Below are 23,863 nucleotides of genomic sequence, written 5' to 3' on the forward strand. Positions count from 1 at the left end.
AATTCTCGTTATTTTCATTATGTCTTTTATTAATACTCCTGGTTAATTTATATTCAAAGTGCTATAATCTTTGTTTCACGATTTTTAATGATTTCAGATCTCTTAACAGCTTTAAATAATTTTTCATGATAATAATAATTTTATTGGTTTCTTTATTTTAATATTCACCTCCCATTTCTTAAATATTCCAGTTTCACATCAGCAACCTTTGTCTGTAATCACATATTAACCAGAAGGTGGAATAGAATTTTTAAAATATTATTAAGGCTATATTAGTACGTGACTTCTGCTAGTTTTGCTCATTTTGAGCTACTGCAGTGGGGTAAATTTTTGGGCTTTAATTTTTTGCAAAATGACCTTTACTATAACTATAGACTGAAATTTCTGCTCCTTGATTAGCAAAAAAAATCACTCTTGTTTTTACTATAGATTAGGCTTTCTGTTTTCTTCCTTCTTTTGTGTGTGTGTGCATGTATGTATATCAATATTGGAAACAAAAGATATTCTGAATTATCTTCAGTGAATGTCAAGCGTGGTCTTAGGACATTCCAAAAACATCCTGAGCTGTCACAGCTGAAAAACTGATCTCGAAATAATGTTGTTCTTCTCTTATCCTTTTATGTATTAAAGGCAAACATAATTTTTGTGTACTCCTTTAAAGTGTTAAAGTTTAAAAGATCATTCATTATATGCTACTTTGAATTTAGGTCAATATTAGTCAAAAAATATATTGCCAGACATCATATTTTAAGGATATATGTGAATAAAATTCTGGAATTATGTTTGTACTTTCCAACTAATAGTTTTGAATATAAGTATTGTATAAGTTTTCATTTTCCTTATTTTCCACCCCCTGGCAGCTGGTGCTTCTTCCTCCCTTCAGAATGTTCTGTGTCACTCTCCAGGGCAGAATGGAAATGCCCCAAGCCCTCTGTGGATGAGGCAGGCTGTACACATCCTGCTTTGCTCTGTGTTCATGCCCTGGTCCTCTGCCATGCTGAAAACACTGATCTCACCTGGAGGAAAGAAATAAAATCTTCCCTTGCACAGAAAACCTGAGTATTTTTGATGGAGCAGCATATTCCCACAGGAGAGGAGAGCTCGGAGGAGAGGGGCAGAACCATCAGGAGCTGGAGGAATAAGGTACTGAAAAGAAAACTGTGCTTATTTCAGCATCAGGGAGATGGAGGCGTTACCATGGCTTCGGACAAGAGAGCTGCACCAGTGGGTCGTCAGATTTCCTCAGAGCATCAGCAAAAACTGCCTTCTTCCTGAGCAAGCCAGATGAAAAGGAGGGGTGGGGAGGATGGGCCGTGTACACGTGAACCAGCCCAATATAACTTGGGAAAACTGGGGAAAAAATGGAAAATTTTGGAGATAGCAAAAGGCTCGAGATGATTTCAACCAAGCTATTCCCTCCCAGGGACTGGGCAGGGGGACAGAACTGATATTGAGCATATAAACACCAGTAATGAGAATTTTGCTTCTACAGTGATTCACTGTCTGTTGCAAAAGCTTTATTACGCTTGGCTGCAATTTCAGTACAGTATCCTTCTGCTAATTAAAGACACAATCTAATATCAAATATGCTCATTAGGAAAATTTGAAATTGAACATTAAACCCTTCTCATGTAATATCTGAAAGAACCTGGATGGGGAGTACTCAACTCCCACAGCCTGGAGATGGGATCAGCTGGGGCCTGCCTCCAGGTAGGACTGTAAACTGAACAAAATCTGAATTCTTTGGCAGGCCTTGAGCTGCTAAATCCACCTCAGTGGTTTTTGATCTCTGTACCCCCATGCCCACACACCACACCTTCAGTTCAGCACCTAGGCCAGGCTGGGAAGCTGTGCTTACTGAAAGAGACCAGTACACACCATTTTGGTAAGAAATGCTTTGAGCACAGAAAGCTCTGGTTTTGAGACTGAGGTACAAAAATCAATATTTGCATGTGTGGATTTACCATTTGGATGGAGTTTTCTGGCAGTAGCATAAGTGCAGAAATGCTTTATGCTCTCCAAGGAAAACTAGTAAATACCACAAATTTTGTTTAATGACTGGTGCACTGATAACTAATTTAGTATTTTCCCTGTCTTTCCCTGCTAATTCAGAGTCAGAGGTGGAGAGACACATTCTCATCTCTTTATTTAATCACTGCAGCTGGTCAGAGATAAGAGTTTGGGCTGCAGCCCTGGCTTGGGCTGTTTCCAGCTTCCTTCTTTGCTGCCAAATTCAGAAAATACACAGGGAGTGATAAATCAAGAAAAGACTTCTGTTGTGGTCCAGCAGCATAGGCTGACCTTTAAGGATGCAGTTTGCCACTCACACAGTGGCTTACACATCAGATAATCCATGGAGAGGCAAAATCTTCCCAAAATTGTCTTGTGGGCTTGCTGTCTGAGTCCCTGCTAGGAGGAAGGCTCGCATGGCCTCACCCCCATCACTCCAAGCACGAGCTGAAGCCTTGCAGGCTCGGTGGCACAGCTGGTATAGCTGAATAGATCCAGGAAAAAAAGGCTGGAGGAACTCCTAGATCAGGTTTGGGGTGTTGGGAAGTTAGTGAAATAACCAAGTTCTTCACATGAAGCTTTTACAGGATATGGGAGAGAAGGGACAGGGTCAATAACTTGTAAGGGTTAAGGGCAACCATGTTGAGCAAATTCTGGCCATGGCTGCAGCATTTCTGGGCTTCTCTGAGGAAAACATCAAAGATTGCTCTAACAAACAAGTGCCCCAGGGTGGCCTGTGGAGCTCTGAGCTCAGCATCACTCCATGGAAATCTGCTCCTGCATTCTGGTAGAGACACAGCAAACAGCAAACCAGCTACCCAGCACCCCAGCCTGCAGGGATGCTCAGGAGCTTTGCTTCTCTCAGATCCTTTCTCCTCTTTCTAAACTGGCATTTGATTGAAGCAGCACAGACCTCATGGTGCACTGTCCCTTGATTAAGCCAGAAAGAGGAATCCAGGAGGAATTGTGAGCCCCACATTTTTTGCACAGCTGAGGCTGAGTAGCTCCTCTGGTTTCCTGGGCTCGTGCAGGGCTGGGCTGGGCACTACGGTTTCAGCTGAGCTCTGCCAACCCTTACACGCTGTAAGTACTTAAAAGCAGCTGAAGGGCTGCCTTGCCTAAATGGTTTCTCTGGGGAATAATTTTCCAAGTGCAAAACTAATGTGAGCATCCTTGTAGGAATTTATTGAATTTTGTGTGAGGAGGCTATGTGTTTCTGGAGGAAGCCAGCTCTCAATAACGGCAATCTGCCATTTGTAAGGGACTCCAGACACTGCTGTTGTGCTCTGTCCTTGTTACAGCAATAATTGGTTGGAAAACTGAAAAATTCCAGTTGAAAACCCCAGGCACTTCCAGGGATTTGTTTATGGTCGTGCCCTGGACTGTGGCAGTACCAGCTGTTGGTTTCTCTGGGGCTGGACTGAAGGCACTTGAGACAGTAATTCATGTTTGGGCCCAAGAATTTATTATTTTTTATTAGTAAAACAGGCTCACTACTGTGAGTTTGGCAGCTTTTCATTAGAAGGCACAAAATGGCTAACAATCTCTTGTTACAAGGTCTTTTAAGACTAAACTATCCAATTAAGAACTGACACCTAGATTATTTTCCCTTTTCACCCAATAACTGATCCCAAAGAGCTGCAACGGGGACTTTTCTGCCCAATCACAAAATGCCACCCAAACCCATGAAGGAGGAGGAAGAAGAAGCATGAAGGAGAATCCCAGGACGACACCCTGTGCCCTCCATCTTGCTTCCATCCACAACACACTAAAAATCCCAAAACCTCAATTTCTCACCAGTGATACCCCTACACTACTCTCTATAATCTGTTTCACACTTTTGTGGATTCTAGTCTGTCTTGAAGTCTGGGAAACTTTCTCCATGAATGAGGGTCAAGGTCAGTGCTCCCCTGGGGGTCAGGGCACCCCAGAGCAGACAGAGAAATATTCCCTGTGCCCTGGTTTTCCACACTGGACAAAGCAGCTTGTCCTTGAGGATACAGCAGTTAAGGAATTTACCACGCTGTCCATGTCCTGCCCAGGTCACACCAGCCATCACCTGGATGTGCTGAGGCAATGGCATCCAAGTGCCTTCACGTGCACACCCTGGCACTTCTCTTCAACAAGCTGCACAAGATTTCTGTCAGCCCATACCTCAGGTTTATTAGCATCTCTTTTGTCTGAAAGCATTACTTTTGGCCCTGTCTAGCCTTCTTCACTCTGTGCTATCCACACTAGCATAGTGTACATTCTGCCTCAGCACCCAGGTTGTTCCAGAAAACACTAAATAATGCCAGCCCTGGAGCATTGTTTTCACTACCAGTTGTCTGCAAACACTCAGTTGTTGACTACAGCCCCTTGGCCCTGTGCTACAGACAATTTTCAAATATCTAAGAGCCTGCTGATCCTGCCTGTAGTCTCTCTGATCCCAAACAAGAACACCTGGGAGATGGTTTCAAAAATATCATGAAATGTCAAGTATATTGCATACAACATTCCTCCTTTGTCCACGCAGATGCTCTTTAATCAACAGTTCTGGTATAATTACCTATACCTAGGCATGAGCAGTTTTTATTGCACTCTATCCACTACCAAGTCAACAGAACCCATTTGATTTCTGACACTTTGTCACTCTGCTTCTTGGAGACTGCTGTCATTCCCTGCAACATTTTCTACTCCATATTAGAAGCTATTTCCTTGCTGCTAACTTGCTGCAAAGAACATCAGTTCCTTTACTTTCAACAATGTATGTTAAAGAAAATTCACTTCCTTTCTCATCAGGTTTTAAGTGTTTTAAGAAGAAACTTTAGTTTTTCAGCATTCTCCTTCAGTCAGGATACTTCAATAACACTTGCCTTTTCATCAAGGGAGAATTTTTAGACATCTGACATTTGCCATTTCCCCCTTCTGTGTATTGACTAATTGTTCACTTCTCATTGCCTGAAATTTGGAACTAAAAACTAGGCCTAAAACTCCACATAGGAGTATACCATTCCTGTCTACAGATGAAGATCTTATTCACCTGTCTCAGGGAAGCAGCCATTGTGATCCTTTTCTGCTAACACACTGCTCTTGATTCATTATCAGCACATATCTTCAATATGAAGATCCAGATTTACTGAGGTGCTTGCCAGCTCCTGCTGACAGTAGCAGATTTGCAGTATTTCCTAATATTTGTAAAGCTGATGCAGCTTATTCCAGATGAAGAATCTAACACCTTTGAAGGCAGTGCCTCTTATCCAGCATTTTTCAATACATGAAATGTCCTCAAGCATATTAATTATTTTTCCTAGTTGATACTCACAGTGTTTATATACAAGCTCTGTAGACTTTAATTCAAATCATAAATAAGATTATACCAGAACAAGGACTGATCCCTGCAGTCCGAAGCTGTTTGAGACTGCAGTTTAATTTCATAAGTGGCAAACATAAACATTTAAATATAAATTTCTGCCCTGGAAGTGCTAGTGTTTCCTGATTATTAATTTAATTTCCAATACTTTTCTAAAATGAAACAAAATGAACCTGAGAAAAATATCTGTAGTGTATCAGCAAATTCTAGAGTACATATTGCACCTTGTACTGATACTAAAGTAAATTTTGGAAAAAACCTATTAAACATGGTTTTCATTTCTTCCTTTATATCTGTTTTGAGTACTGTAAATTCTAATTTTTATTCATATAAAATGAATAAAAATTAGAAACTGTTTGACCTTGTAATTACTACAACTCAACATCAATGAGTTATCCCTTCCTCGGTGTGTGCTGAGTCTGTAACCTGAGAAATGCATTAATCTGTAACCCAAAATGACTGATTTTGTGCTTAGGTCTTGACCATACTCTTCAGATTCCTAAAGAGTAGAGAGGGTGCATAGTTTGGGTGCATATTTGGGCCTGCAGCATATTGTCCCAGGAAAACTTTCAGCATCCTCTTTCCCTCCACTCAGAAATAATGGCTGGAATTACCTTTGATACTTCAGAAAATGGCATCTGACAACAAGCACATCCTGGGACTCACTGAAGAGCTAGGATAGAGTTATTCTGTATGGATGGTGTAGTTTCAATTTGCACCTCTGACTGAATCAGTATTCACCATATCCATCACAAAAAAAATTTAAAATTTACTCTGTTGCACACCCCTGGGAGGATAGACAGCATGTCACACAGTTTCAAATACCACATTCCAGTTCCTTCCAGGCAAAAATTACAGGTGGAGTTATATTTCCAAATTTTTGCATGTAGATCCCTATATTTCTTCATCTTTCTGCATCTTTCTTCCTCTTTTTCTTCAGCTGAAATCCATACAAAGTTAGTTGGTCTGTGGAGCGGGGTAACAGAGAATCCTGCTCATTACTGAGGTTCCTAAGCTTAAAAACAGTGTTACTACTACTAGCAATAATTCTACTACTACTAGCAATAATTCTCAGTCCCATGGATGGATGGAGAGAAGTAAAATTTGGTTAGAAGAGGATCTTTAAACCAAAGGCTTTCAGAAGCTTTCAGGAGGAATATTTTGCTGCTTTAAGCTGTCATTATATGTGGGGAAAGAGAAGATTTGGGAGGTCATTCATTAAAATGCACAGCCCTGTTTTGCTGGCTGGCAAACATTTAGCAGTTATGGCAGAGGAGTCACTTCTTTGATCAGTCAGTCACTTTTTGATCACTCCAGACTGAAGGAATTTAAGTTTTGCTGAGACTCTAACCGGCCTTAACAAATCCTTCAGTCACATACAGCATGAGCACCAAGCCAAATCAGAGTTGCCCAAACTCATCTTGACAAGCCTTGAAAATAAGGACTGTGTGAGAGGTTGAGTGGTTTTTTGAAAAAGCCTATTAAACATGGTTTCCATTTCTTCCTTTATATCTGCTTTGAGTACTGCAAATTCTAATTTTTGAATTGAACTACCAAAATGTAAAATGTTGTCGGAGTGTCATTCAGGGTTAATGTATACTTGGCTTTCACAAGTATCCAGTCTTCTTAGTGCTGCCCAGGAAAAGAGGCAGTGGGCACAAACTGAAACACAGGAAATTCTATTTAAATGCAAGAAATAATTTTTTGGAGCACGCTCCCCATAGAGGATTCAGTGTCCCCCTGCTCTAGCTGGTCCTGCTTTGAGCATGGCCAGGCCCTACTGCATCAGGTCTTAGATTAAAAGATGAGATACTTTTTTTAGGAGATGTGATTGTCCTAACACTGAAATACCCATCCATACATTTTTGTTAGTTTGGGTTGAATATAACTAAAAGGATGTAGACTTCTTTACTACTGAAAACCCTTGACAACTTGAATCTTAATCTTCCCTACATATAAACTTTGCAGCTGCTGAATCAGTATTGTCAATATATTTCAGCATGGCAGAAACCTGACTAATGTCTTTTGATCTTGTTATGGTGTTTTTATTAATAATATTGAGAGTGATTACTTGAGCAACTGCAAAATTACAATTTATACAGAAGACAGCATACTTCAGTTAAAAGTTGTCAATTTCTCTGTATCTTCACTGTCCTAAGTATAGTAATTGTAATTAAGTGAGTGTAGGCTTTCAGCTAAATTTGTCTAATCAGCTTATCTGGATTGCTCTCCTCCTGCAGTCTGAATGTCTTATTTGCCTTTATTTGTCTAATGTTTTTCCTCCTCGAGAAGCTTCTCTCTTGAAAAGAAGCTTTTTGTCTACTATACAGTCTCATGAATTCTTACATTATATATGAATTATTTTCGTTTGGAAGACCCCTGCATTAGAAAACACTTTGTCATTTTTTAGGTTCCTCTGTAACCTGTGCAGCTGAGCAAGAGAATCTGGACCTGAGTGTGATGGTGCAAGGGAGTGAGGCTGTGTTTTGTTTGGGTGCACATTTAAAGAGGGGGAAAAAAAAATTGCTTGAGTTCCTCGGTAAGAGATAAACTGAGACAACAATTGTACAGGGTGCTTGGAAAGGAAACCAGGGAGAATACTGAAAAATGTTTGCTGTTTAATTAATTAAAATGTTTGCTGCGACTCATTAATTATTAAATGAGTCACATTTAAATATCATCTTTTCACATGGAAAATGGAAACAATTTTTATTATCAGCTCACCCTCAAGACTTTCTTTATTTTCAAGTAATTTTGCTCCACACAAAGGAAATTTCTTTGTCTGTTAAAAAACTGTTCCCTAATCTACCACTGATTTGATAAATTATGTGCTCAGATGCTTGCTTTGTTTTCTTTTTCCTCTTATCAGTAAAACACCAAAATCAATGTCAATTGTTAAATGTCAATGTTTGTAATGATCAGTCTCTAAAATAGGAGAATTTTCATTGTGGTTCAGAGTTGCATTTAACAGCCATTTCCAGCAGTGCAAACCTGAAAATTGCTCAAAGCAATTGACAAGTTTGTTTAACCCAATTAAGTAGAAAATGTCATTGCTTGGCCAGAGTGCAGGAATAACCCCTAAAAAACTTCCCCTTCTCACCACTTCATATTTCTAAATCCCCTCTCTTTATTAACATACACAAAAAAAACCAAAAAACAAAAAACAAAAAACAAAAAACAAAAAACAAAAACAAAAAAAAAAAAGAAAAAGAAAAAAAATTAAAAGAAAAAAATAAACGAGAGGAAAAAGAGAAAACAACATTGCCTTCTCCAGAAATGGATGGTGAGACCAGGAACATTTTGTCCTCTCAGAAGTAGGCCAGGGATAATTCTCTGCAGATAAGAGCCAGTGTGATGGCTAAGGAGAAGATACAATAAAGGATGCTGACACACAATGCCGGAGGCCAGCTGCCAAGACTCCCAATGTTCCAATGTCAGGCTACTAGGAAAAAGCAAAGGACTCCAGAAGCGCAACTCCAGACAGGGAGCAGGGAGCACGAAGGATTTACAGGGATGCACCCAGAATCAAAAGTGAGAGAAGTCCTACATTCTACCCTTTAAATACTTTACATGACAACCTTTACAATCCTCTTCCTATGCTTTCCTTACAAAAACAGAACAGAAGGAACCAAACAAAGAAACCCCTAATTCACCCAGAAACGTTCCTGTGCCTTTGAAATTTATCACAGAGTAGATAAATTGTAAAGAGTAGATAAATTTACCAGAGAAATCCTCACCTGGTGCAGGCGGAGTTCTAATGCCTGCGCTGCTCAGCGAGGAAGATCTAAGATCTCCCACCACTTTCTTTCTTGTCTTTATTTCTAACCTCCGGTCTGTTTATGGGGGAAGGGAAGGAAACCTCTCCTCTCCTGGTGGGCTGGGAACAGCTTTACCAACAGCAAGCCTGGAGCTCAAAGGTGAGAATGCGAGGGAGGTGCAAGGAGGATGCACCCCTGGGGCTGCAGCTGCATTCCTGTAGGGCAGCTGTTGTCCCCTCCCTGTCCCTCCCAGGTTCCTAGCCAGTTTCAAGTGTAATAAAGCAGTCAGGGAGCTCTAACACCCAGCTGTCAAAGCTGCAGGGATTAAAGCACATTAATCGTCGTGCAGCCTTTATTCTCTGAAGAATGTGCACCTCCTTAAACAGATCCGCAGAGATGACAACACTCCCGACTCCCCTTGTATCGCTTACAGTCAGATTCCGCTTTATCTTTGTTCATCTAGACTGGAAAATATGCACAATGCCCTCATCCTACCTAACCAAACACTTTTTTGCCTCTCCAACGTGTTCACACTGCTCACACGACTTGCCACACTGAACTTTCAGAATCTCCTGTGGACTCGGTCTGGTTGTAGCTGTGGGACCAATGTCACATTCACGAGAGGCATGGCAGATCTCAGAGCCCACCTCAAAATCCCTTTCAGTCAGTTTTTTACTGTGCAGTACTGACAAGATTAATTTTTGACAATGTCCCCTTACCATTCCCCTCCTTCAGAGTGTTTATTATCTCACCTGCATGCAAGCACAACAAAATAAAACTAGAAATAAAAGAGAATATGGAAGCACCACAGTTTATTGTTTTGAAATGTAATTTTAATGTATCTACTGTATCATTATCCTTTTCATCTGCCTTATTTAAATTAAAACTTCTTGCTATCAAGTATAACTTTGTGTCTTCAGCGTTCAATGTATCAAAAAGCATGTCAGGCCCCTTTGTAACATACCTCATGTCATCTTGAATCTCAATTTATCCAGGTTAGAAAAGATGTTCTTTTATTGAAATAACCTACTGACATTTTGCATGACAACTTTTTACAAAGTACAATGTGGTAAAATATTAAGTTTGATCTTAACTTGTTCATTTAAAGTAAGGGGAAAAAATTCTGGCTGCTTTTTTAATTAGAAACCAATTGAGGCTTTTGTCTTCTAACTTAATAAAAAATTAGCCAAAACAATTAATTGATATCCTTAAAAGTTTAAATTAATTTCTCTGGTCACTTTATGAAACTCGATAATTAGGAAGGATTATGATAATTAAAACTGATTCTGATTTATGAGGATTGTCTGAAAATTATTTCAGTACTCTTAGGCTTGAGATGGAAACCTCAATAGAGAGGTTTTTTACTTTTCCTTTAAAGAAAAGAATTGGAGGAATATGAAACCTATGGAAAAAAAAACCCAAAAACAAAACAAACAAAAAACCCCACAAAACCCCAACAATCAGTGTCCAAATATTTGTAAGTTATACTGAAACTGTAGCATTCGATTCATGAAGGCCAGATTTCCACAGTATTCAAATTTTTGGGTGATAACTGATGCTTCAGATGGCTCCATAATTGTTTAAGTAGCATTTTATACATACTGGTGTATCTATACCTGTTAGACATTTTTCCTCTCCAAGTCTGCCTAGGATGTTTGTAAGTCATAAAGAAAAGCATCCACTATTGTAACAGAGAAAGTGTTAAACTAGCCTTTTTTCTGGGATTTCTAGGCATCAACTAGGTGTTAACAGCTTCATTTTACAGACAGACTATTCGTAAAAATATCAAAATCTTTCTATCCACTTATAAAGCACCAGACAAAAAAACAAAACAAAACAACACAAAAAAAAAAAAAAAAACCCAACAACAAAAAGCGTAGCCCTGGCAAGTTCCAAACACTTTTCAACAGTAAATATATTCCTCTGAAGGTCTCCTCCTTTCCCCAAACAAGAAAATATGTTGAAATACCGTATCCTTAATAGTTAAAGATATGGTTAAGAGAGCCGAATCTTTATCCATATTCAAAGCTTAGCCATGAAATTGTGTTACTTCCTTGTCTTTGAAATCAATTTACGACAAAAATACTCAAGCTGCTCACTCGGTTTCTGTCCTAATCTGAAGAAAACCCCCCAAAGAGTAAGCCTGCATTACGGGGAAGACTTTTTATCTACGTGTTTTATTTTAATTTAGAAGGAAAAACAAAAGTTTGCCGTTCCCGGGGTCTTTCTGGCTTCACAACGCGGGGTTTAAAACGGCTTTTCTCTCCCATCTGCGGTCCAAACGGCAAGAAACTTGCCCGAATGAAAGTCCACCGTCTTCTCTTCACTCTCCGAAGAAACTGGGGTGATTTTGCGCCATTCTTTTTACGAAAAATATGAATTTATAACTCCGAAGAAACACAGACTCGGAGGAGGAAAAGCTCTTCCTGGCTAACAGTTAGGCGGGCTCTGCAAAGCACCAATCACAGATCACCGCTTCGCTATAAATTCAGGCATCGGGGTTACTGTAGCCCAATTACTTTCTTTTGATTAGGAAGAAGTCTCTGCAGCGATGTCGGAGACCGCTCCCGCCGCCGCTCCCGCCGTCGCGGCCCCCGCCGCCAAGGCCGCCGCCAAGAAGCCGAAGAAGGCGGCGAGCGGCTCCAAGGCCCGCAAGCCCGCGGGGCCCAGCGTCACCGAGCTGATCACCAAGGCCGTGTCCGCCTCCAAGGAGCGCAAGGGGCTCTCGCTCGCCGCGCTCAAGAAGGCGCTGGCCGCCGGCGGCTACGATGTGGAGAAGAACAACAGCCGCATCAAGCTGGGGCTCAAGAGCCTCGTCAGCAAGGGCACCCTGGTGCAGACCAAGGGCACCGGCGCCTCCGGCTCCTTCCGCCTCAGCAAGAAACCCGGGGAAGTGAAGGAGAAAGCCCCCAAGAAGAGAGCAGCTGCGGCCAAGCCCAAGAAGCCGGCGGCCAAGAAGCCCGCCAGCGCCGCCAAGAAGCCCAAGAAGGCGGCGGCGGTGAAGAAGAGCCCTAAGAAAGCCAAGAAGCCGGCGGCTGCAGCGGCCAAGAAAGCAGCGAAGAGCCCCAAGAAAGCGACAAAGGCTGCTAAGCCCAAAAAAGCGGCGGCAGCAGCCAAGAGCCCGGCTAAGGCGAAAGCGGTGAAGCCCAAAGCGGCCAAGCCCAAGGCGGCCAAGCCGAAAGCAGCCAAGGCCAAGAAGGCAGCGCCGAAGAAATGAAGTGTTGAAGTGGAAATACTTTTAAACCCAACGGCTCTTTTAAGAGCCACCCACTATTGTCCCCAAAAGGGCTGATACACTCCATCACTGAGTTCCGTGCCTGCAGCAGAGCCAACTATTCGCCACTATCCGTGTGGGACGTTCGTCTGTGGAGTGGATGGGACGCTAAACTTACGGACTGGTTTTACACTAAGACTTGGAAAAATAAAAGTTTACATTCCCGGCGAAAACGCTTTCTAAAGGCTGCTTTTTCTCTTTTTTTTTTTTTGGAGCACCGCAAGTGGGTGTTTATGTTAAAGGGACTACTAAGGGCGGGTACCTTTCTGGGGCGTGGAGGTTCCTTTCGTTGCTCTAAATCAGCGCCATTCCTAACAGCACGGATGCGACCGCCACACCTCTTAGTGACCGCAGCCGGGAACTGCTGTCAGCACGGCTCCTCCGCTTCCGTGGCAGTGACCTTTCCGCTTGCCAGAGCCGGCCTGGGGCAGGGCTCGATTTCTGCGTGATTTCACCGACCTACTTTCCCGAGGAGGCGCCTGCCGGGGCGGGGGGCGGGTTGCAGCCGGCAGAGATCCCGGCCCGCTCCCTGCCGGGCCGGCGGCGGGACTCGGCTCTGCTCGGCTCTGCTCGGCTCAGCTCGGCCGGGCCGGGCCGGGCAGCGGCGCCGCGGGCGGGGGGCGGAGCGGCTGCGCGCGGCTCTGCGCAACCCCGGGGCCGCCTGTGATTGGCTGCTGGGAGGAGCCGCAGGCGCTCATTGGCCCGCGGGGAAATTTGGAAAAGCCCGCGCTGCTGGGGAGGAGGAGGGGGAGGGGATGGGGGGGAAACGGAGAAAGCGCGGGCAGCGCTCCGTGCCCCCCTCCCCATCCAGAGCCCACCCCTGCTCCCGGGGCCCGCCTTCCGGGAGATCTCAGCCCTCTAAAGCGTCTGCCCCAGTTCAGGGGTGCTCTCCCTTCGCCAGCCCTGTAGTCCTTGTCGTCATACACAAGGCAAAATGTTTCAGCACAAGAAAATTCTGAAGTAAAAGGTAAGGAGGGCCGAGTATTTCTCCCTCCGCCTTTTCATAGAAGTTATTAAACATTGTTTTAATCTTGGTGAAGTATGTTTGCTAATTTCACTGTGAAACTTTTTATTTGGATACAACAAATTATAAAGTATTGTCTCTTGTCTTTACTGTAAAAAAATACTGTTTCCATTTATTGAAAAACTGTTTAAACTTTTACATTTAAGAGTAAATTACCTCCAATTTGAAAAAATATTCAAGGACTCCGTAATTAATATTGCCAGATTAAGTAGTTGACTAAACGTTTGCTTAAAATTCTACATTTTTTTTTTTTAAATAAAGATTTTAATACCCAATAAGACCGAGGCACTAGTGTGTTAAAGCTCTTTTATGGAGTACGTGGGTGGCTCTTAAAAGAGCCTTTGGGTTGAGAGTGACGGTCCGAGGCGCCCTACTTGGAGCTGGTGTACTTGGTGACGGCCTTGGTGCCCTCGGACACGGCGTGCTTGGCCAGCTCGCCGGGCAGCAGCAGGCGCACGGCCGTCTGGATCTCCCGCGAGGTGATGGTGGAGCGCTTGTTGTAGTGCGCCAGGCGCGAGGCCTCGCCCGCGATGCGCTCGAAGATGTCGTTGACGAAGGAATTCATGATGCCCATGGCCTTGGACGAGATGCCCGTGTCGGGGTGCACCTGCTTCAGCACCTTGTACACGTAGATGGAGTAGCTCTCCTTGCGGCTCTTCTTGCGCTTCTTGTCGCCCTTCTTCTGCGTCTTGGTCACCGCCTTCTTGGAGCCCTTCTTGGGCGCGGGGGCGGACTTGGCCGGCTCGGGCATTTTGGCAGCGCTGTTCTACCCAGGGGAAGCTCAGCATACAAAATGGCCGCGGCGCCCGTTATTTATACAGACGTGTATGCAAATGTCCGGTATCAGCACCGCGAAATTCGATTGGCCCTTGCCGTGAAGCGCGTGTCCCTGCAGCCGATTGGTCTCAGTAGGATCCGTCCGCTGATTGGTTCTTTCGGCAGAGCCCGGCTCCAGCCAATGGCCGCGGTCGCGTCCCGCCCAGGGAGGGGATAAAAGGGCCTCGGCGGTTGCGTCAGGAGGATTGTCCCGGTTTGCTCCGTGTCCAACCTCGCTCGTCAGCGCGTCCAGCCACCATGTCCGGCCGCGGCAAACAGGGAGGCAAGGTCCGAGCCAAGGCCAAGTCGCGCTCGTCGCGGGCCGGGTTGCAGTTCCCCGTGGGCCGTGTCCATCGGCTTCTCCGGAAAGGTAACTACGCGGAGCGGGTGGGCGCTGGAGCTCCCGTCTACATGGCGGCCGTGCTGGAGTACCTGACGGCCGAGATCCTGGAGCTGGCGGGCAACGCGGCCCGCGACAACAAGAAGACGCGCATCATCCCCCGCCACCTGCAGCTCGCCATCCGCAACGACGAGGAGCTCAACAAGCTGCTGGGCAAGGTGACGATCGCGCAGGGCGGCGTGCTGCCCAACATCCAGGCCGTGCTGCTGCCCAAGAAGACGGAGAGCCATAAAGCCAAGAGCAAGTAAATTTGGCGAGCAAAGCCGCTCAGACTTTGCACGACATAACATTTTAAACAAAAGGCTCTTTTCAGAGCCACCCACGTACTCAGAAAAAGAGTTGTGTTGCTCTCTTTAGAAAGGTGCTCTGGTGCTGAGTCTTTTATTAGTACAAATTAACCTCAAACGAACTTGTGTTTCGGTTTTTTTAAACTTTGTTTATACTGAAGACTTGATACATGTGCTGTCTAAACCATGTTTCTAAATCGATGTTAATATTTTTGTAATTGTTTCATTTGCTTATTGTTACATTCAGTAAAGAACTTGATTGTTCCGCTCACCTTTCATGGTTCCACAGCTTACTTAGGGTGTAGAACGCAGGACGGTGGCTACAGCACGGGTGGGAGTGGCAAAAGCTGTGCAGCATGAAGATAAATAAACTACCCTAAAGCCCAGATGTAGATACATCTAACCGTGAAAAAAGGCGTTCTTCATTCCTGTTGAAGGCCTTTGTTCTTTTCAAGATGCCAAGTTCCCTATATGTTAAATATATGTATTTTCTATATATAAATATATTACATGTATGTTTATTATATGTAAATACATGTTCCCTATATGTTAAATATAAGTAATATATTGTGACATATATGTTAAATATATGTAATATAAAATGAGAAATGCCTTAGCAAAGATGGCATTTGATCTACATCTCTACTTAATCAGATGTGCAATCTAAAGAAACAGTATAACACTTCCATTCAGGAGAATCTTCTAGTGGTATTATGCTCCCATTTTAAGAGGCATTTTCAAACTTTCTACTCATAAATTCACTGTTCATTGCTGCTACTCTTGTTGCATCAATTAACAGTGGGCAAAACTGAGTTTTCTATATTGTTGGCACAAATATCGCCCCTGAGCACAACCTTAAATCTTTTCATATTCATTTTTATAAATTATGAGGAAAACTGTCTGATTCCTCTTGCCAGGACATTCCCAGCAGCCCCATCTGATGGTCTGTATGTAGCACACTGCACTGAGGTGATTGCTCTCATCTTTGCTGCACCTCTGCCCTTCCCATCCCCTGGAGAGGAGGAGGAGTGCCCTGGGCTTGGGGGAAGGCAATTCTCCCACTGTGCCTCCTCAAGCTGCAGCTGAGAGGATTTTTAGGCAGCATTGTGCCATGGCCAAAGCAGGGCATCAGGGATCCTTCGTGGAGAGAAACATAAAGAAGAGAGCTGCTGGAGCACCAGACTAATCTGGTATCCACAGATGGTATCTGTGGTAAAAGGTTTTGGTTTTAAGTGGACACGTTTAGGGTCGTAGTAGTTTTATTATGCTGTTTTATTTACTATTTGCTACAGCTTAATATCTCCTGGCCCTTACACTTCTCTTCTTTAAAAACTGCAATGGTAATTAAAATTTCATTTTAACACACATGAGCATTCTACACTTAGTTTCCAGAGGAGATTTCTGCACACAAGTTTGTCAGAAAATTTCAGTCCCAGAATGGTTTGGGTTGGAAGGGACCATTAAAGGTTATCTCACCCAAACCCTGCTTGTGGGCAGGGTCACCTTTCACCAGCCCAGGCTATTCAAAGCCCCATCCTGGCTGGCTCTGGGGATGGCATCCTCTAGGGATGGGGCATCCCCATTTTCTCTGGACAGCCTTGTCCAGTGTCACACAAGCCTCCTTGCAAAAAAGTCCTTACATATGTGCACTCCAAATGTGATCTCTTTCAGTTTAAAATCATTGTCCTTCCTCCGGTCCCTACAGGCCTGAAAAGAAGCCTTTCTGTATTGAAAGACTGGTGTAGGATTTCCTCAGAACCTGCTTTTCCCTGGCCAAACAAGCACAGCTCTCTCGGCCTCTCTTCATGGGTGACATGATTTAGCCCTCTGATAATTTCTGTGGCCCTCTCTGGACATGCTGTGACAGATTCCTGTCTTTCCTCTGCCAGAGGATCACAGAGCTGGTGCAGCACTCCAGCTGGGGGCTCAGGGGAGCTGAGTGGAACAGGAGAATCACCTCCACCTTCAGTTCAGGCTGCTTTTGTTGCAGCCCTTGTTAGGATGGGCTTTTGGGCCACAAGTGTGTATCTCTAAGTCAAAGCACTGGGATTACAGGGAAAAAAAAAAGGTGTGGGGTAGAGATATGAGCTGGCTTTCTCTGTGGACAAACTCCTGTATGTGGAGGTCAGAGCTGGCAGCACAAGAGAAGGCCCCATCCCTTGAGTGCGGAGCTAAGCCCAGTGCATCCCTCCAAATTCTTCCTGCCATCTGACCAAGAATTCATTATATGCTTCAGAATTTCATTCCAAACACTTATTTACACTCATTTACTTCAGTACCTGGACTTTCATCCTCTGTGATGCTCAGATCCACCCCTGAACACTCCCCGGGTTTGTCTTTGCCAGCAGTGCCTTCACCAGTGATGAGGTCTCCAGTGTAAAAATCCAGTAAATGAGATGAGCTGGATGGTAGGAGAGCTGGGAAATCTCCTGGTGTTAAAGACATCTTTCAGGCAATGTAAAAATTCAGTAAAATGAGATGAATTAAATGGTAGCAGAGCTGGAAAATCTCCTGGTGCTAAAGACAGCTTTCAGGTAAATTCCAGAGGATGAAGGAATGCAGCTAAGCAAGCTTAAATAAATTAATTCATTTCATTTGGATATGCAATAAGCAGTAGAAAATAGGAAATCCATATCACATGGTGCCTTAGCTGTGTCACTGGGTTGCAATGCACTCTCACATTCTAAAGAATCTGTGACAAAAATGAAAATCTGAATCTGCAACCAAGGTTACTTAAATGCTACGGATCACTGTTATGCTTGGGGGTAACTCAGTGATGTCAGTCTGTATCAAAAACTGAAAACTGCATGGTTAAATATTTGTAGAGATTTTCTAGGCCTTTTCATCTATATTGCTTGCAATTCTAGGGAAAACGCACCTATTAAGCAGCTCTTACATCACTTTAGTGTGCATATTATTGCACCTATTATGGCAGTTGCAGCAGATACTGATATGGATTTAAATTGCCATTTAGGCTCTCAAGAAAATTATGAGCAGCTTTGAAGTTGGTTATAATCCACAATGACTTTTTTAACTAATTACGTAGCCTCTTGTGCAGTCATGGTGAGTTGTTGCCTTATTGTAATAAACAAATGCAATTTCCTCATTATATTTTAATGAGGAGCTAGGGCAACTGTCCTAATTAATGAACACTTGAAAAGCTACAGATTTTTAATTTTTTTTAACCAAGCTGAGTTTCGCAAAGGTTTCCTTTCTCATTTAACCCCTGGTGCCGTGTGCCCAAATTCATGAGGAAAATGTAGTATCTAAAACATGCGGATTGGACACTAAATTTTGATTTTAAAAATTATCTCCAATAGACAGTAGAAATAACTTTATTAGGGATTTTATTGAGCAGCAAAAATTTCTTTTTTCTCTTTTAAAATTATTTTTGCCTACGAAAATGCTGTGATCCATAAAAGAACTGAATATATCCCTAACAGACACACCTGTGAAACGTGTCTGTGTGCACTTGCAACAACACACAGGCAAGGCAGCCTTCCAGAAGGGATGATGTTAAATTGTACCTAATGTGCTACACTTGCTGAGGAAAGGGCTTTGCAGCTGTTTTATTTACTTTGGGCTGCTGGTCTCAGCCTCTCCATCACCCATCTCTGGCAGAAATCAAAGGGGGTTTTCCAAGCCTTGCAGTGGTTATGCTGCTGGAAGGAAAAGTTATGCTAGGATCCTCGCTCTGCATTTAGGAAACCTTAGGAATAAATTATTATTTTGACACACCAAAAGATTTTGCATAATTTCCTTCGGGTTTCTTAAGTAATCAGAAAGCTGTTTCTGACTGCCTCAGGAAACATAGCTAGACACAGATTTTCAGATATGAAGAACAAAGCAGAATTCGTGGAACCAAACGGGAATGTTGGGCATCAGCCTGGCAGGGCCACTACTGACAAATCTCCCAGTTAGTCTATAAAGGGTCTAACTTCATTCTGTTCAGTCAAAAAAGCAAACCAAATCTAAATTAAAGATGTATTTTCCTCCTAATACTGTAGCAATTCTTTAAATTTGAAAGAAGGAATTCACAGTAATATTTATAAAAATATTTGCACCTTTTTGTCACCTGCAACTGAAAGCATGACTATCTCAGTTGCATTTTCCCCCTGAATTTAGGGAATATTTTATCCCCAGAAAAATTTTGGAGATGTTGCTGAGGTTCTCTACATTATATTAAGGAATATACATAAATAAATGACTGCATCATTTTTAAAGGATATGAAAAATTTTATAGTAGTAGGCACGTTTAAAGGCTATAAAATACTAAAAATGTAAGAATTGGCAAGCACCTTAGGCATATCAGTTCTGTGTGAGTAATATTTAAAATCGTAAAAGATATAATTAAGAAATACAGTCTCATGACTGTAATATTTTAAATCTTAAGATTTAATTTAGAAATACAGTCTCATAGCTCTCTCAGTATTTATTCATTCACTTCACAAATACAGTCCAACGTCCAGTCAGCAGCATGCATGACGTGTTTTCCGCAAAAGGGTGAAACACATGGAAAAAAAATCTGGATTCCTCATTGGAATAAAAATTGTTTGGCTAGTGCTCATCCTTCAGATGTCATACAGACAGTTGTCTGTGATGTCCGTAATGCTTTCTTTCTCTTGCGGGGTCTCGGTGCCCCGCAGCGGATGCTGCTTCCCGAGGCCGGCGGCTGCCGGGAGCGGGCGCGAAGCTGCGGCCAGCAATGCGGGGCTGGGCCGGGCAGGAGGGACGGTCCCTCCCTCAAACAGCCCCTCCGAGCTGCCTCTGGGGAATCCCTGCTCCGAACGCTCCCGCTGCAGCCCCTGGCTGGCCCTTCCTCCCGCGGCCCGTCAGGGCTCGCTCCCGGCTCCGGCCCAGCCCCGCACGGAGCAGGGGGCGGCTGTGGGAGCGGCCGGGGAGACAGAACAACCGTGAAGCCGCCATGGCGGACCCGAACAAAGGGAAAGGCGGCTCCGTGGGGCTCCCCGCGAGCGGGAGGCGGAGGGGCGGCGGGGGGAGGCGGGAGCGCCGGGCGAGGCCCCGCATTGGTCGGATTTTGCCGCAGACCCGCGGGGAGGGACGGGGAAGGGGCGCCGCAGCCCGAAACTCGGGCCGGGGGTGGCAGCCCCCGCTCCTGCTGCTGAGGGTTACCAGAGGTGCCGGGGAAGTGCCAGCAGCGCAGGGGACAGCGGGGCGGGACGGGGGAGCCGCAGAGGGACGCGGGGCCTGCCGGCGGGCAGAGACAATGAAGTGAGGCTCGACTTTGACTCGGCTCGTTAGAGCCCCGTGCTAAAAGGGCAATAGTGTACGTTCAATCTCTGGATGAGCCAGCCACTTAAGAGTCGGGCTCGATGATCCTTGTGGGTCCCGTCCCTTCCCTTCTCAGAATATTCCGTGATTCCCGAGCCGCTGGAAGCGCTGGACGAGGCCGGGCCCGCTCACGAGAGGCGGAGCCGCGCGCGGCCGAGGAACACGGCACACAAAGCGCCGCGGCCGCGCCTCGCGGCGGGCACGAGAGGAGGCCGAGCCGGGCGAGGGGAGAAGAGGGGCACGGGGCGGAGACTGGGCAGCAGACCCCGCCTCCCTCTGCAGTCCTCAACAAGGTCGGACCGCCGCCCATATAGAGCCGCGCGGGGGCCTTCCCTGTTCACTGCTCTCGTTGTTCCGATTGTGTAGCCATGTCTGGCCGGGGCAAGGGCGGCAAGGGGCTCGGCAAGGGCGGCGCCAAGCGCCACCGCAAGGTGCTGCGCGACAACATCCAGGGCATCACCAAGCCGGCCATCCGCCGCCTGGCTCGGCGCGGCGGCGTCAAGCGCATCTCGGGGCTCATCTACGAGGAGACGCGCGGCGTGCTCAAGGTCTTCCTGGAGAACGTCATCCGCGACGCCGTCACCTACACGGAGCACGCCAAGAGGAAGACGGTCACGGCCATGGACGTGGTCTACGCCCTCAAGCGCCAGGGTCGCACTCTCTACGGCTTTGGCGGCTAAACTCGCTTACTGCAATAGCCCAGCGCTTCTACAACACAAAGGCTCTTTTCAGAGCCACCCACAAATCTCAAAAAAAGAGCTTCAAATCGCTTTTCTAGAAATGTTCTAGAATTTTTGGGGTTAGGAGGAAGGGGAGAGGGATGTTGTTCTTCTCAGCTTCCCCATAGCCTATGCTGCTTGGTCCTACTTTTCTGCGGTTTAGGGGGCAAAGTCTCGCGTTCAGCTTAGCGAGACTATTCCTATTTACTCAGGAAACGAAACGAGGGTAATAGCTATAGTGCTTGACTAGAGGTTCTCGCTGCTGTAGGAAAATACTCCTCCCTTCCTCTTTCCCACCGAGCACCACCCGCTAAACACAGACGCTCTTTCCAAAGTACAAGGGAACCGACACACAGCCGAGAAAACGTCAAGGGTAGGTCGGGGCGAGACCCTGTTCCCATAGCCGCTGGCGCGGCACCGCTTTTACTGCCACAGCCTGCAAGGGGAAGGGAGGGAGCTCCTGAAATGGCGGCGCTCTTCTCTCTGCCATTCGGTGGGCGGGACGGAGCGGGAAGAAGAAACAGCCACGACCACCCCTTAGCGCCCTGCGCACCACAGACGGGGCTGCGGCTGCGAGCCCCGTGATCTTAGAAAGCCCCGTCGGCCGCCCCCACCCCCGCTCCCGAGGCTGCTCCTTCTCTAGCACCGCTCCCGCCTGCACCAGCACAGCACCGCCCCTCGCCCCCTCTCAGTCCCGGCGCCTTTAGACAATGGTGAACCTCATAATGACCCAAACACACGGGGCACAACGGGAAGGCACGGCTGGACACTGCGGAACGCTCCCACGCCCCCAGTTATCCCTGAATCGGCACTACATGCCGAGCAATGAAAGTGCTTGGCACGGGCTGCCCCTGCCTGCACCGCAACACAGAGACAACAGCTCTCTCCAGTGGCCGTGTGGTGGCTCTTAAAAGAGCCTTTCGGTTTGAAGGAGAAGGGCAGGGAGCTCAGGCGCGCTCTCCGCGGATGCGGCGGGCCAGCTGGATGTCCTTGGGCATGATGGTGACGCGCTTGGCGTGGATGGCGCACAGGTTGGTGTCCTCGAAAAGCCCCACCAGGTAGGCCTCGCTGGCCTCCTGCAGCGCCATGACGGCCGAGCTCTGGAAGCGCAGGTCGGTCTTGAAGTCCTGCGCGATCTCGCGCACCAGGCGCTGGAAGGGCAGCTTGCGGATCAGCAGCTCCGTGGACTTCTGGTAGCGCCGGATCTCGCGCAGCGCCACCGTGCCGGGCCGGTAGCGGTGCGGCTTCTTGACGCCGCCCGTGGCCGGCGCGCTCTTGCGGGCAGCCTTGGTGGCCAGCTGCTTGCGGGGCGCCTTGCCGCCCGTCGACTTCCGCGCCGTCTGCTTCGTGCGCGCCATCGCCGCCCCACGCACAGACCGGTCTGAAACACTGAGGAAGCTCTCCCTGCTTCCCCATTTATACAGCTCGGCGGCCCCGCCTCCCCGCCTTGATTGGTCAGATAGCGGAGAATTTAATTGGGTTACAACTGAAGCCGCTCCGAGCCTCGGAGGTTACCATCAAATCTTGTGTGGTTTCCTTTTTCTTAGAAAAGCATCAGCATCTCTCGATGTTATACTTGCATTATGTCTATTTCTAATATTTATTTTTCCCAAAGTTTTATTCCGAATAGTACTTGCGGCTTTGCATTTTAAAAAATGTAGGTACTTGTAAAGCTTTACATGAAGAGAACTAAAATCTCCCCAAACCACACACCAAATAAAAAAAAAACTTATAAGCAAGTAAACTAAACAGAAAAAACCTCCCAAAACAAAAATTAAAAAAACCCAAGTAACAAACAAATAAGCAAAAAAGAATCAGAGCAAAAAGTAAAAAACCCACTAGGAAAGTATCAGGTTAAGAATGCACTCAAAGCACCTGATTCCTTTGTTACTACTTGCAAAGAAATATAGGGTGACAAAATATAAGTAACCAGAGAATAAAATAAGAGTAAGGACACCTGATTACAAACAAGTTATTGGCAATTCTTGGAAAACAGGTCTTTTATTTTTACCCACTTGTAGTGGCGGAGTAATTTAATTAATTAAAGCAAGTGGTTAAAAAGCAGCCATGCCGGCTCGGAAGAAAGGGAAGACTAAGGAAAAAGGCTGTTTTGGGTTAGGTATTTAAGAGCAATGCTCAGGACAGGAAGGGGTTAACGCGGGATTTTCAAACCTTCCCCCTGAGCGCGGCTGTTTCCATCGCCCAATCAACAGGCAGCGCTCGGATATAAAATGGAGCTGGGAGCGGTACTTGGGGTCATTGTTGGATTCTCTGCTGGTCTTGGCGGACGGCGTAGGGTCGGCAGCGATGGCGCGCACGAAGCAGACGGCGCGGAAGTCGACGGGCGGCAAGGCGCCCCGCAAGCAGCTGGCCACCAAGGCTGCCCGCAAGAGCGCGCCGGCCACGGGCGGCGTCAAGAAGCCGCACCGCTACCGGCCCGGCACGGTGGCGCTGCGCGAGATCCGGCGCTACCAGAAGTCCACGGAGCTGCTGATCCGCAAGCTGCCCTTCCAGCGCCTGGTGCGCGAGATCGCGCAGGACTTCAAGACCGACCTGCGCTTCCAGAGCTCGGCCGTCATGGCGCTGCAGGAGGCCAGCGAGGCCTACCTGGTGGGGCTCTTCGAGGACACCAACCTGTGCGCCATCCACGCCAAGCGCGTCACCATCATGCCCAAGGACATCCAGCTGGCCCGCCGCATCCGCGGAGAGCGCGCCTGAGCTCCCTGCCCTTCTCCTTCAAACCGAAAGGCTCTTTTAAGAGCCACCACACGGCCACTGGAGAGAGCTGTTGTCTCTGTGTTGCGGTGCAGGCAGGGGCAGCCCGTGCCAAGCACTTTCATCGCTCGGCATGTAGTGCCGATTCAGGGATAACTGGGGGAATGGGAGCGTTCCGCAGTGTCCAGCCGTGCCCTCCCGTTGTGCCCCGTGTGT

At 46.1% G+C, this 23,863-nt stretch overlaps 6 protein-coding genes across 6 annotated transcripts; 4 read left to right on the forward strand and 2 right to left on the reverse strand.

The window, feature by feature from the left end:
- The first annotated feature begins 11,671 nt into the window (after window positions 1-11,671).
- LOC134417465 (histone H1.10) lies at window positions 11,672-12,567 on the forward strand. Its single transcript, XM_063154723.1, has one exon. It carries the CDS (start codon window positions 11,672-11,674, stop codon window positions 12,335-12,337), a length of 666 nt encoding a protein of 221 aa, XP_063010793.1. The 3' UTR covers window positions 12,338-12,567.
- A 947-nt stretch (window positions 12,568-13,514) lies between these two features.
- LOC134417485 (histone H2B 1/2/3/4/6) lies at window positions 13,515-14,190 on the reverse strand. Its single transcript, XM_063154746.1, has one exon. It carries the CDS (start codon window positions 14,167-14,169, stop codon window positions 13,789-13,791), a length of 381 nt encoding a protein of 126 aa, XP_063010816.1. The 5' UTR covers window positions 14,170-14,190; the 3' UTR covers window positions 13,515-13,788.
- Window positions 14,191-14,443: 253 nt separating this feature from the next.
- On the forward strand, window positions 14,444-15,192 carry LOC134417474 (histone H2A.J). Its single transcript, XM_063154733.1, has one exon. It carries the CDS (start codon window positions 14,493-14,495, stop codon window positions 14,880-14,882), a length of 390 nt encoding a protein of 129 aa, XP_063010803.1. The 5' UTR covers window positions 14,444-14,492; the 3' UTR covers window positions 14,883-15,192.
- A 5,389-nt stretch (window positions 15,193-20,581) lies between these two features.
- On the forward strand, window positions 20,582-20,983 carry LOC134417491 (histone H4). The gene has a single exon (XM_063154751.1). It carries the CDS (start codon window positions 20,582-20,584, stop codon window positions 20,891-20,893), a length of 312 nt encoding a protein of 103 aa, XP_063010821.1. The 3' UTR covers window positions 20,894-20,983.
- An 875-nt stretch (window positions 20,984-21,858) lies between these two features.
- On the reverse strand, window positions 21,859-22,296 carry LOC134417495 (histone H3). The gene has a single exon (XM_063154756.1). It carries the CDS (start codon window positions 22,288-22,290, stop codon window positions 21,880-21,882), a length of 411 nt encoding a protein of 136 aa, XP_063010826.1. The 5' UTR covers window positions 22,291-22,296; the 3' UTR covers window positions 21,859-21,879.
- A 943-nt stretch (window positions 22,297-23,239) lies between these two features.
- On the forward strand, window positions 23,240-23,672 carry LOC134417470 (histone H3). Its single transcript, XM_063154729.1, has one exon. The coding sequence runs from the start codon at window positions 23,240-23,242 to the stop codon at window positions 23,648-23,650; it is 411 nt and encodes a 136-aa protein (XP_063010799.1). The 3' UTR covers window positions 23,651-23,672.
- Window positions 23,673-23,863: the final 191 nt, after the last annotated feature.

This window comes from Melospiza melodia, chromosome 4 (assembly GCF_035770615.1).
Source record: "Melospiza melodia melodia isolate bMelMel2 chromosome 4, bMelMel2.pri, whole genome shotgun sequence".
Classification (NCBI taxonomy): domain Eukaryota; kingdom Metazoa; phylum Chordata; class Aves; order Passeriformes; family Passerellidae; genus Melospiza; species Melospiza melodia.

Excerpts from the sequence above, each read along its gene's own strand:
- LOC134417465 (XM_063154723.1), top strand. The coding sequence starts at position 11,672 with ATGTCGGAGACCGCTCCCGCCGCCGCTCCCGCCGTCGCGGCCCCCGCC.
- LOC134417485 (XM_063154746.1), bottom strand. The coding sequence starts at position 14,169 with ATGCCCGAGCCGGCCAAGTCCGCCCCCGCGCCCAAGAAGGGCTCCAAG.
- LOC134417474 (XM_063154733.1), top strand. The coding sequence starts at position 14,493 with ATGTCCGGCCGCGGCAAACAGGGAGGCAAGGTCCGAGCCAAGGCCAAG.
- LOC134417491 (XM_063154751.1), top strand. The coding sequence starts at position 20,582 with ATGTCTGGCCGGGGCAAGGGCGGCAAGGGGCTCGGCAAGGGCGGCGCC.
- LOC134417495 (XM_063154756.1), bottom strand. The coding sequence starts at position 22,290 with ATGGCGCGCACGAAGCAGACGGCGCGGAAGTCGACGGGCGGCAAGGCG.
- LOC134417470 (XM_063154729.1), top strand. The coding sequence starts at position 23,240 with ATGGCGCGCACGAAGCAGACGGCGCGGAAGTCGACGGGCGGCAAGGCG.